This window comes from Haliotis rubra, unplaced genomic scaffold (genome assembly GCF_003918875.1).
Source record: "Haliotis rubra isolate DU_JTF1 unplaced genomic scaffold, ASM391887v1 Scf137, whole genome shotgun sequence".
NCBI lineage: Eukaryota > Metazoa > Mollusca > Gastropoda > Lepetellida > Haliotidae > Haliotis > Haliotis rubra.
In genome coordinates, this window is record NW_025765303.1 from 1,238,437 (window position 1) to 1,251,766 (window position 13,330).

General features: G+C 41.2%; 1 protein-coding gene across 5 annotated transcripts in view; it reads left to right on the forward strand.

Moving 5' to 3' along the window:
• Positions 1–13,330, forward strand: part of LOC124268214 (solute carrier family 2, facilitated glucose transporter member 1-like) — a 65,435-nt gene that overhangs the window by 36,185 nt on the left and 15,920 nt on the right. Inside the window, exons 2-8 of one of the 5 annotated variants that reach the window (XM_046703246.1) lie at positions 1,203–1,301; positions 1,779–1,939; positions 2,528–2,652; positions 3,819–3,989; positions 7,509–7,616; positions 9,679–9,767; positions 10,652–10,750. The exons of 1 other annotated variant lie outside the window; for it this stretch is intronic. In XM_046703246.1, coding sequence (XP_046559202.1) covers positions 1,203–1,301; positions 1,779–1,939; positions 2,528–2,652; positions 3,819–3,989; positions 7,509–7,616; positions 9,679–9,767; positions 10,652–10,750 — 852 coding nt within the window. The remainder of the gene's footprint in view (positions 1–1,202; positions 1,302–1,778; positions 1,940–2,527; positions 2,653–3,818; positions 3,990–7,508; positions 7,617–9,678; positions 9,768–10,651; positions 10,751–13,330) is intronic. 3 more of the 5 variants (XM_046703250.1, XM_046703247.1, XM_046703248.1) reach the window with 3 other exon arrangements.

Sequence of the window (13,330 nt, forward strand, 5' to 3'; positions counted from 1 at the left end):
GATTGTACTTTCTTAACCATTCAATGCTGAAATTTTATCAGATTAACAGCTTCTGAAGTGTGTGTGAATGTACCGGGTAACACAAGTTTTGCTGTATAACAAATAAGTTTTGGTCATTTTATCTATCATACCTGTTCTGTTATTAGAAATTGTAAAGTATCGGGATACGTATCGTATCGCCACCATTGTATCGTGATGATAATTGTCTCGCAGGTTCCTTGCCAATACTTTCATGATATATCGTCTCGCCTCATTAAACTGGTATTGGGATATATCGTCTCGCCACTTAGGCCACGATACACAGCTCTACTAATTTATTGACAAATGATTATTCTATCCTATGAGGGCTAATGTTAGATTGGGAGTAGTAGTAATCTCTGCTTGTCAGAAACAGGACTAAATGAATTGTGCCAAAAGACTTGCCTTTGTGGCCGATTTCATGTAATTGCACTACACTGGAATGGGACTTTGATCACAATGTAGCTGTTTTTTCTCTGAGCAAGCCTGTGAAGATCCAGGTTAGAATTGATCTTCAGTAACCCATGCTTGTCGTAAGAGGCGACTAACAGGATCAGGTGGTCAGGCTCGCCGACTGGGTTGACACATGTCATCGTATCCCAATTGCATAGATGGATGTTCATGCTGTTGATCCCAGGATCAGGATTGTCTGGTCCAGACTCGATTATTTACAGACCACTGCCATATAGCTGGAATATTGCTGAGTGTGGCGTAAAACTAAACTCATTCACTCCCTCTGATTGAGCAGACCCGTGAAGATAGGGGTTATAATTGGTCTTCAGCAATCAATGCTTGTTGTAAGAATTAACTAACAGAATTGGGTGGTCAGGCTCGCTGACTTGGTTGACACATGTTGTCATATCCCAAATGCGATGATCAATGCTCATAATGTTGATCACTGGATTTTCTGTTCCAGACTTGATTATTTACAGACCGTCACCACATATTGCTGAGTGTAGTGTTAAGCAACAAATCAATCAAATACAATACAATATGATTGAGCAGAAAGTTGCTGTCTGAATAGTTGGTTCCCAGTTTAATTTTTACAGTTATTTCTCCATGTAAGTAAGCTCTTAATTGTAAACGCACTTTGTTAAGCACTTATGTAATAGATTTGCTCAGGGAAGATTGTGAAGTCTTTATCAGTCATTATTTCTTGAGGGAATGTATGTACTGTGTTGCAGGGTTTCAACAGCCACCTGGCCTTGGCCATCGCAGCCATCACCTTGGGTTCATCCTTCCAGTTTGGCTACAACCTAGGAGTAGTCAACTCTCCAGAACTGGTACAGAGCTTGGTCATGAGGGAGACTGTGTGTAAAGTGAAAGGGTGCACTGAAATACAATGAATGCATGAAACAGGAACATATTGTTTGTTTCTAAAATTTAGAAATAATTACAACACATTTTAAAAAAGAAGTGCATGTGGTGTGTGGTGGTGAGCAGTCTGTGCATCTAGATCTGTGATAAATATTACCGCCAGATTAAAATTTGTTTTTGTTTTTCCGATTCAAACAAGAACTTATTCAGTTGTTAACGTCTCGTTCTGTTTGTCCCCAAATTTTGCAGAAACTTGGAAAAACAAGAAATTACAAGAAATTTATTCTGGTCTTAACAGTAAAGAAAGCATTTTGTTCAGGAAATATTAGTAATTTGTGTAGATATGTAAGTTTGTGTTGGCCTTCAATAGACAATGCTCACATAATGTTTCTGTATGAAGATGATGATGCCATTCAAACAAATTCTAGTATTGCTTTTCTCAGATTATAAAGGATTTCTACAATGAAACCTACTTTAATCGGCATGGGGAATACATGCAGCCATCACTGAAGACCCTGCTGTGGTCCATCACTGTTGCCATATATGCAGTCGGTGGCATGATTGGCGGTGTCAGTGCTGGATATTTGGCCAACAGATATGGCAGGTTTGTTCATCTGGCCACCTTTCCACAAACGTATCTCAGCACTAAGATGATTATAACTTGAGTCCCATTTTTAACCTACACTTGCATTTTGGGTAACGAATACGAATAATTATTCACGAATACAATATTGTAGTTAAGTGATTGATGCACTTTATAGAACGCCCATGTTGACAGTTTTGATTTGTCACAGCCATTACCAGTGATCTCATGGCACTCAAATTTGGTATGTAATAGTTAAAATCGACAGTACCATGTGCAGTCTTGGCAAACTAACATGACTTGCACTACTGCAATGCTAGTACATGCTCCATTCTTGCATATCTCCCTTTGGAAAGGACATAAGGGTTCAAGTAAAACATGCTCCCTTAAAAAAATCGTGAATATTCGTTAATATATAAAGAGCATACCATGAGATAGGATAAGTATGTTTATAAATATACAATTTATAGTTAAAATTTCCAATTTGTTTATTTCATTTACACAGTATTTCCATGGAGAAAACAAAAAAGGTTCTGTTTTGATGGTTGTGTAAAACTGCATCTCATGTATTTCGCTCAGTAACACGTCAGTTGTTTGGATTCCATGCAGGAAAGGGGCTCTGCTGAGGAACAACGTTACTGCAGTGATAGCTGGTGGACTGCTGGGTTTCTCCAAGATGGCCAAGTCCTACGAAATGCTCATTGTGGGTCGAGTTATCTCCGGAATAAATTCAGGTAGAGTGGAACTGACTGATTAATTCAAGACAGAACCGATAAATATTCCAACAAACGGAGTCATGAACTCACTTGAGATTTATATGGTCAGCTTTGTCAGTCAGTTGATGGTATTAACCCACGAAGATCTTGGGAATTGATCTTCAACAGCCCATGCTTGTCATAAGAGGCAACAACTGAGTTTGGGAGCTCAGCCTCACCGACTTGTCTGAAATGTTTCATCGCATCCCAACTGTGTACATCAATGGTCATTATGTCAATCAATGGATTGTCTTGCCCAAACTTGATTATTTACAAATTGAAATCAGCTTGAATATTGCTGAGTGTGACATTAAACAACAAACAAACTAACAACAAGGTATTAAACAGAACTTTGTTTAAGGACAAGCTACGATAGAAGCCCATATTGACCAGTAACATTGCTTCACTTTAAAAGATTTTTATCACATATTTTGAATAGCTTCTGCCCCATAATATACAAATGTGTATGTGGCTGAGGTTCAATTGTCTTGCTGATAACATGTTTTGTTCTCATAATTGTAGAAATACAGGTACCTGTCTGAGATTGTTTTGTGTTCTCATTGTTCCAGGAATCAATACTGGCATTGTTCCCATGTACCTGTCTGAGATTGTGTTGTGTTCTTATTGTTCCAGGAATCAACACTGGCATTGTTCCCATGTACCTGTCTGAGATTGTGTTGTGTTCTTATTGTTCCAGGAATCAACACTGGCATTGTTCCCATGTACCTGTCTGAGAATGTGTTGTGTTCTCATTGTTCCAGGAATCAACACTGGCATTGTTCCCATGTACCTGTCTGAGATTGTGTTGTGTTCTCATTGTTCCAGGAATCAATACTGGCATTGTTCCCATGTACCTGTCTGAGATTGTGTTGTGTTCTTATTGTTCCAGGAATCAACACTGGCATTGTTCCCATGTACCTGTCTGAGATTGTGTTGTGTTCTTATTGTTCCAGGAATCAACACTGGCATTGTTCCCATGTACCTGTCTGAGAATGTGTTGTGTTCTCATTGTTCCAGGAATCAACACTGGCATTGTTCCCATGTACCTGTCTGAGAATGTGTTGTGTTCTCATTGTTCCAGGAATCAACACTGGCATTGTTCCCATGTACCTGTCTGAGAATGTGTTGTGTTCTTATTGTTCCAGGAATCAACACTGGCATTGTTCCCATGTACCTGTCTGAGATTGCACCAATATCCCAGCGTGGGCTGGCAGGCACATTCAATCAGTTGGCACTCACAATCGGAGTGTTTGTGTCTCAACTACTGGGGATGGAATTCATCCTTGGTTCACGATCATTATGGCCAATATGTCTAGGTGTGATTATTGTGATTCCTCCATTCGATTCATTAATCTAATGCTAAAAAACATCTCCCTGCTCAAATATCTTCATAAATGTTTGTGCTTGATTTTGTTATGGTAAAATTGATATGATATACTGGATTACAAAGAGCTGTGTAAAATTTGAAACCTCACATTTTTTAACTTATCCTATCTCACAGATTGTACTCTGATCGACAGTTGAGTGGGAACAAGCTGTAAAAGTTTCTGGCCTCTCTTGAACCTCTCGCCCAAACACGCCCCACTGCTCCCGTTTCCGGACAGCCTGGTGGCCCCAAAGAAGCCTTCAGCATGCTCTCCGGTTGATCATGTGACTCCTTTATCTTGTCATTCTCTTTCTTGTCGCATTAGGGTGCTGACGTGCTGTAAACTGTGGCATATAATCTGACTTAAATAACCATAACGGTTGGAGAATAGAAGAGGAAGATCAGGTGCAGCCTATGCGCCAAGTTAGACGACGACAGCTTTGCTAACTCTATAGAAGAATCAGGCTCTACTTCAGCTAAGATCAGAGATTGAAGAAAGAAAGAATTTGAGACGACTATTTCATGCTGACAGGGACTCCAGGCACAAGAATTTGGCCCTTCTTCATCTAAGAAATCCAAGAGGTCCGTGAAGAAGGCACATAGAACGACCACACATATATCAGATCAGACAACTTCTTGATACGCCATCAAATTATTATTGAGTGTGAATTTGTATGCATCGTTCATATCGCCGATCCCCTGAACAGGCACAATGCGGCAGACCCACATTCATTGGTATTACAAGATGCGGCAAACCCACATTCGGTGAACTGGCAAAATGCGGTGGTTCCTCACAATTCACGATCCCCTTGAATTCGGCAAGACATCAGACATCGGAGAACTTGATATAACTTTTACATCCTTTGGACGCATACCAACGGATTGCCGATCCTTTGACCTCCAGTTTCATTGTGGGTACTGCAACTACATACCTTTCCAAATCAGAGCCGTCAAGTCCTACCTCTGTCTGTGCCTTAGGGTAGCATTGATCTTGTAGATACGACGCACATGCAAGCATGGATGGCAGACCAGGTTCAACAGTAAGTTACCCAGATTCGTGTCACCAATTTCGGACACACTATTGTGGGGGCAAGACGCTCTAGTGATTGCATGTGAGAATCTAATGCTTTCGTGTTCCCACCACCGGCGCTTCTAACACAAGTACTACAGAAGTTATGATCCACCAAGAAGATAACACAGCCTTTGGTCGTGCCTTATTGGCCAATCTGATGAGTTTTGCCGGTCCATACCCAGTGGCTCTACCCGGCCGAGACGATGTATTGGTCCATCCTCAAGGTGTCTACCCTTGCCAACTATTTAGCAGCCATCAACACGGTGATAGCTACGGCAACTGGCAACAAGATTTCCACTGTGCCTGAACTCCAATCCCTTCTGTACTCATAGAAGTTATCTGACCAATTGGAGAAGTTCAGACCTCCAGTCTGGGAACTCTCCATCGTCTTTAAACACCTCTTCTCCAACCAATATAACCTCAAGAAGTGAAGAACTTTGAGCGCATCACATTTGAGACCTTCTTCCTGGTAGCTCTTGCTACTGCTGCACGTATGCTGGAACTCCATGCTCTGGATGTCAATCGAGAATGTTTCGAGAGGAAGAGGCATGAGTTTTTCTGGGTCCCCAAAAGGACTTCATAGCAAAGAACCAACTGCCAGGGCAGCCTGATAGACTATTCACTCTACTGCCATTGTCCACCATGCTCAGGCCTGACAACACCAAAGATCTTGCGCTCTGTCCTGTCAGAGCTCTGAAGATTTACATAGCTCCCTTGCAAGACTGTCGCAGGTTGCGCAAGCGCCTGTTTATCCCGCTCTCAACACCCTCATCAGCAGAAGTCTCTTGTTCCACACTTGCCTTCTGGATGCGTCTAGGCCATGCTGCCAGCCTACACTTTCGCCGGTTTTCCCCCTGAAGCTGCATAGATCCCTCAAGAGACTCGGGCCTTAGCATCAACAATGGCACTTCACAGTAACTGTTCGCTGACATCTATTATGGAGGGATGTTTTTTGAGAGAGACGGTCTTTACTATCCACTACCTGCACAACCTCTCAGTGACAGACGTAGGAGGACACCATCAGTTTGGTCCTCTGGTACTGGCGCCGCAGCTGTCCTTGGCCCGACCATGCAGATAGTGACATCCTCAATCCTCAAAATCGGTGTTACCTTGTATAAAGTGAATCAAGATGTATGTAACTCCAGTTTCATCTTCGTTCTTCTTTCCTTTGGCATTAGATCTACCTCACCTTGTTCTATGCTGGGGCATTGCAGTTACAGTCAGCTGCGTGACTTCGTCATAGACTGAGAGGCCAGTCTTGTACTCTGATGCAAAGGTGATCGACACTCATACTCTACTCTAACAAGCAATCAGTGAAGTGTGAATACCAAATTCCATTGGATCTTGATTAGGTTCGCTACGAGTTGCTGGGCACATCGTTAACTAAGCTTATGCAAAGGAACAAGGGTCATTCGATTGTCTTGAACAAAAGTTGCGGCTGAAAACCACATTTACTTGGGAGCGCCCACTCCCTGGGAGTTTTTGTGCTAAGCCAATGGGTTTGGAAGAAGCAACCCATCACAAGTATACGAGTTATGCACTCAATCAGGAGATTATGCTCATAACAGGCCTCCTTGTGCAGCATCATCACATCACCACGGTTGCATCCACTCAGACACAGGGTAATCTGTGGCCCACCATCCAACCGTGGGATAAGTACAATCCGTGAGATAGGATAAGTATTATAAATATACAATTTATAGTTAAAATTTTCAAATTGGTCTTCAGCAACCCATGTTTGTTGTAACAGGCGACTAACTGCATTGGGTGGTCAGACTCGCTGACTTAGTTGACACATGTCATCGTATCCCAATTGCGTAGGTCAATGTTCATGCTGTTGATCACTGGATTTTCTGGCCCATACTCGATTTTTTACAGCCCACTGCCATATAGATGTAATATTGCTGTGTGTATCGTTAAACAACAAACCAACCAACCAAATCACTCCCTCTTAATTTGACAACTCATAAAGTCAACCACTGAGAAACAGATGTCAACTATTTGTCCCTTGTTGGGATTTTGAGTAAGAAATGTTCCTATATTTCTTGTTAATCATTGGTTTGTCTGGTCCAGGCTTGATCATTTACAAGTTAACATGGAATAAAGCTGTTTGTAGCTATATCCTTCAGAAAAGAAAATCTGTTACTGGTGAAAACAGTGAGTGAGTGAGTTGGGTTTTATGCCGCTTTTAGCAATATTCCAGCAATATCATGGCAGGGGACACCAGAAATGGGCTTCACACATTGTCCCCATTTGGAGAATCGAACCCGGGCCTTAGGCGTGAAAAGCAAACACTTTAACCACTAGGCTACCCCACTGCCCGTTACTGGTGAAAATAAGAATAAAACCATGACTGAGAGGACCAAGACTGAGTAGCAGTGAACTTGTTTGTTTTAGCTCTGACCTGCGGACCTGTGGTGTTCCAGCTGTTGACACTGACCTTTTGTCCCGAGAGTCCCCGTTTCCTGATGCTGGCTCGGGAGGATACAGAGGGTGCCAAGAAAGGTCAGTGACATTTTTCTCTGAGATCATGTGTCTCTGTGTGAAGATCTGAGGGTACCTCGTTAAGAGTTTGTGTCAGGTAATCTTTCTTATTAACCAATCAGCATAAAGGATGTAAATTTAAGTTTCGTGTGAGCAAAACATTAATTTAATTTCTGTATCATAAAAGCAAATATAATCTTGGAATTTCCATGAAAAACAAAATGAAGCCATGTTATTACATTGTTGTGGATATCTGTACACCTTTTGGTTATGAGCCATGGTATCTAATCCTTGAAGGGTCTTCTACTGAGTGAGTTGTTTGGAGGGTGTCCACTCGGACTGTCGAAAATTGAAATTTTATAAATTCGATGTTTCGGGTATTATGTAAGGAGATAATTAGGCGTTAACACTATGACGTTCGATGCTCTGGGCATTAAGGAAAACAAAATACTTTATACAGTACATTCTTTATTGTGGCCACTTTGTTACAACGAACAATGTACACTGCTCATAGACCCTTGACTCACATCATATTCACCCCAAATTAGCAAGGTAGCCAGTCTGATCAGCACAGTTCATTATGGTAATCTCTTATCTCTGAAGCTGAACCTTGAGACGCTGAAGCCTTCTGTCAAGCTTGCGGTAGCAGTGCTTCCTTGCTGGTGCATGTTGAGCAAGGCGGACCTCAACAAAGGACTGCTCTCTCTTCAGCACACGAGCATGCTCATAGATGTTGGGATGACATTTCTCACTGATATTGTTCAAACAATGATGCCAACATTCTTGATTATTGTTCGTGCGACGGCCATCATTCAGGAATTGGTTCCACAGCTCCTTCTTCCACTGATTAGGTCAATCCACCCATGTCTCTGTGATGTAGTCCATAAATCTGGTGATAGCAGCGCCTTGAGGAGCATCAACAATAGCCTGGACACAAACATCCTCAACTTGATCAACAGGCACCAAAGCTAGTGAAACGGCATGTCGTACAAGTCGTCGCAAGTCATCACACTCTTTGTACTCAGTCACTAGGCCAAGTTTCTGGCAGTAGTGGCAAAGACAAGGATGTGACTGTTGTCTCCATCATGTGACAAATCTGATACAAACCTTCTCATTTCAACAACAACAACAACAATACATACAAATACAAATTTAGTTAACTCAAACTCTTTTCTCATTTCAACAACAATAGCACTCATGTCTTCTCCCTCGTTAATTAGAGTAGAGCGGATTAGCACAGTCTTTCTGCAAGGCAGTCATGTTCTCCAAGGCAGTCGACACTCCGGGTGTTATTAGAGCAGTGGTGAGCATTGCCACAGTCCTCTGCTTTTCAAAAGTCAGGAAGTGTATTCAATAAAACATTCGACGGTACGGGTGTGAACCGTTTTACGCCCCTTTTAGCAATAATCCAGCAATATCATGGCAGTGGACACCAGAAATGGGCTTCACACATTGTACCCATGTGGGGAATCAAACCCGGGCCGTGGATGCTTTAACAATTTAGACTATCCTCAACCTCCCCTCAAAACCCAAAACAAAACAAAAAACAAACTAATATCACTCGCTCATTCACTTGAGAATGGAGGTGACTTCAGATTTCTGTTGTCCCCTAAAGAATTATTGAGAAAAGATACACAGAGTTTTCTTTATCAGTAACATGGACAAACCGAAACTCAAAAGCACATATGCAATGTGCTCTTTTAATTGAATAGATTTCATTGATATCATACATGAGGGGAGATAGTGCTGGTACCATCTCAGTTATATCATTTTGCTTTCTCGTTGGTCAACAAAAATATTGAAAAATGTTTTTCTTTTGAATATCTTTGAATAGTGCAGATAGCCAGCCACAAAGTATTAAATATAATTGAAATTCTGAAAATCATTAAATAGCAAACACATTTGTATCCTAAAGTCCTGTTTGAAGTAATTTCTCAAGAGTATTTGTTTATATGTATTTTTGCTTTACATCATTGTGAGAAATTGCTCCAGGGAAGATAAATTATTGTTTGTTTATCCTTCTGATGTTGTTTTGTTTGTTAATGCTGAAATGTTTGATAGCCACTGATGTTGTTGTTCACAGCGCTGATGTGGCTGAGGAAGTCATATGACGTAGAGGATGAAATTGAAGAGATGAATTTTGAAAAAGCTGCTGAAGAGAAACATTCTGATGTAAGGATATTTATTTATAACATATTTGTTTATAACATGCCATTCCAGTAGACGCTGCTGAATAGATGACACGGTCACATTCCACAAAATGATCTTAAGATGACTTTCTGGACCATGACGGTCTCCATAGTCTGGTTTCTGCAAGTCAGTTGTTAGATCATCCTGTTTTGTGTGGGGCAGTAGGGTAGCCTAGTAGTTAAAGTGTTTGCTCATAACACCGAAGACTTGGAATCACTCACTCATTCACACACTCACTCACTTGTTCACTTACTCATTCATGCACTCACTCACTCACTCACTCATTCACCCTTTTGCATGATATAAAGGGGATAGAATGCAATTTGTCAACAAGTATCTGTGAGTAGTGTCTCAATGTTAAACTGACTGCAACAGTATGCACACTAAACCAAGCCACGCCACACCAGTGAGTGAGTATGATTTTACGCCGCTTTTAGCAATATTCCAGCAATATCATGGCGGGGGACACCAGAAATGGGCTTCACACATTGTACCCATGTGGGGAATCGAACCCGGATCTTCGGTGTAACGAGCGAATGCTTTAACCGCTAGGCTACCCCACTGCCCCTCACACCACACCAAGCCACGGCACAAAAAACACAACAAAACACAACACCACAAGTCTAAATGAGGGCAGTAACCTTGAACGTGATGCTAAACACCGTTTCACATCACTCCTGATCCAGAACATGTTAACATAATGCTTTGATAAAGTAAAGGAATTCCCTTTAGTTCTTGTTTTAATATTTGGAACAAATAAAAAATATCCTTTAAATGACTTAGAAAAATTATTAGGGATATGTTAAAAGTGAACTGATTATTACTACATTTATTATATTATATTATGTGTGTCAAATGTTTTTCAGTTCAAGATATCACATCTGTTTCTCCACAATGAGCTCCGCATCCCACTTATCATCAGCGTTGTCCTCCAGCTGTCACAACAGTTCTCAGGAATTAACGCTGTAAGGATTTTCATAGAATTTGTACTAACACCAACTCCAACCATGAAGAACACGGGTTAGAATTGATCTTCAGCAACCCATGCTTGTCGTAAAAGGCGACTAACAGGATTGGGTGGTCAGGCTGGCTGACTTTGTTGACACATGTCATCATATCCCAACTGCATAGATCAATGCTTATGCTGTTGATCACTGGATTGGCTGGTTCAGCTTTGATTTTTTACAGAGTGCCACCACACAGCTTGAATATTGCACATGCACATTAAATAACAAACAATTATAACCTCATGTAAACCTTTTACCAACTCTCCATCACTATTAGTTCATCACAAATAAGTGTGAATTTGTACAGGCATTTTGTTGTGTTGTGACTCTGGGCTATGAGGTCTTGGTTTGTGCGCATGCGTTGGTGAGAAGACGTGTGTGTTGTCGCTCTCGGGAAAAAATGGCTGTATATTGTTTTACTCGTGATTATCCACACTTATGACATCATAGGTGGTGTAAAACGTGTGTGTGATACTACAAGTGACCTTTTCAAAAGAAGAAATGGTGTCGATTGGCGTATATAGGGCAAGAATTGGACTCTTCTCTCAACCCAAGGGCACCCGGCAAGTAACGCTCGACAAACATGGCGAGTATTTACCAACTGTCGTTGGTACTGATGTGCATTTCAGACTTGTTTTGTGTGCAATGATGTTTTCGCTGCACATGGGATTGAGTTATGCTGTTATGGCCACATGTGAAAATATCGATTTTCACTCATATTTACCAAAAGAGCATGTTTATGAACTTGTATATGCCACTGACGTCATGCCTTTTGAAGCTGATTTTACAGCTTGGGTAGCTCAATCTCAACGTACACCCGACACTTGTCTATTAGGAGGTAATCCCATGCCGGCTGGGGTTATAACACATAGGATTCTGTGTGCTAACGACGTAGAAATGAACCCTGGACAAGTGACCCTAGACGAAGTTAGGGACACCATATATTGAAGGAAGTACAGAACATGAAGCATGAGCTTGGAGGCCAGATCAGCTCACTCTCGAGAGAAGTCCGCGATTTAAGTACCAGGTTTACAGATCTCAAAACAAAGCTGTCAAACCTCCATAGTGATCTGGAAAATGTGCGTCACAATCAGGACATAATGTATGAGGACGTCTCCTTGATCTCCGTCCAGATGGAAAACGTAGAGAAGAAAATATCACAGTTCGACAGCGAGATCGACAAACTAGAAGCCTTCAGCAGACGTGACAACATTATTATATACAATGTTGCAGAGGATACAGGGGAGTCGCACAACGATTGTAAGTTCAAAGTACTTAACATTTTGAACAATAATGTAAAGACTAAGACCTGGACTGCTGATGACGTCATATGACCACATCGACTCGGCTCCCAACGAGACCGCTCATCGCTAAATTACGCCTCTCTGATGACAAGATCGAGGTTCTGAAATCACGAGCAACACTCAAGAGTAACGGTTATGGCGTGTCCAATGATTTAACCGCCAGACAACGCCAACAACTTAAGGATGTTAGAGCCCAGGGATTGATCGGTTACTTTAAAAATGGTAAGCTGATGACTAAACCACGTAATGATGCGCAACCCCAAGACACAGGAAGATCGGAGAAAACCAGTCAACAAACGAGGCGAAGTGACATTCATAACAGGAGATAGCAGTGCGGCCAGGCCCAGGATCCTCTCTCACAGGATGGAAACTACTCACGCACCGGTAACAATAAACTGTCAATATTATCATGGAACATTAGTGGCTTGTGTAAAAAGTTTGATGACCTTGACTGTATAGCTTATCTCAAGTCATTTGATATTGTGTGTTTAACGGTGACATTTATCACTGATTTTGCGAACTTGAACTGGCTACCTGGATATCAAACATACTTTGCCCCAGCAGTGAAACTATCTTCATCAGGTAGATGTTCTGGTGGTGTGTGTGTTTGTGTGAGACAAGAAATTGTGAACCAGTGCTTTCAACTTAACACACAGATAGACAATTTGATATGTTTAAAATTTCCCAAAGCTACATTTAGTTTAATTAATGATTTCATGTTGTTGTGTATGTATGTTCCGCCTGTAGGCTCTACATTTTACAACAGAAATAATAATTCTGGTTGCCTTATTGATAAACTTGAGGCTTTTATACTGGATCATTGGACTGATTTCACGTCATCACATGTATTACTTTGTGGGGATTTTAATGCTCACACAGCTAATGAAAATAATCCAATCCTTGAGCAAAGTGTAGACTTTGGTAATGATGATGTATATATTGAAGAAGACAATGCCCCTGTCGAGCAGCGGGCATCACATGACTCTACTATTAATAGATTTGGACGCATTTTATTGGATTTGTGTTATGTTTGTCATCTGTATATATTGAACGGCAGAGTTGAAGGTGACAAAGGCAGCGAGTTTACTTATGTAGGAGAAAGGGGTTCTAGTGTTGTTGATTACTTTCTTGCATCTGTTAGTTTTTTTGAGTTTGTAGAAATGCTAAATGTTGGTGATCGGTTAGACTCTGAGCATTTCCCCCTTGAGTTATCTTGCAGGTTTCCTTTAAGCAG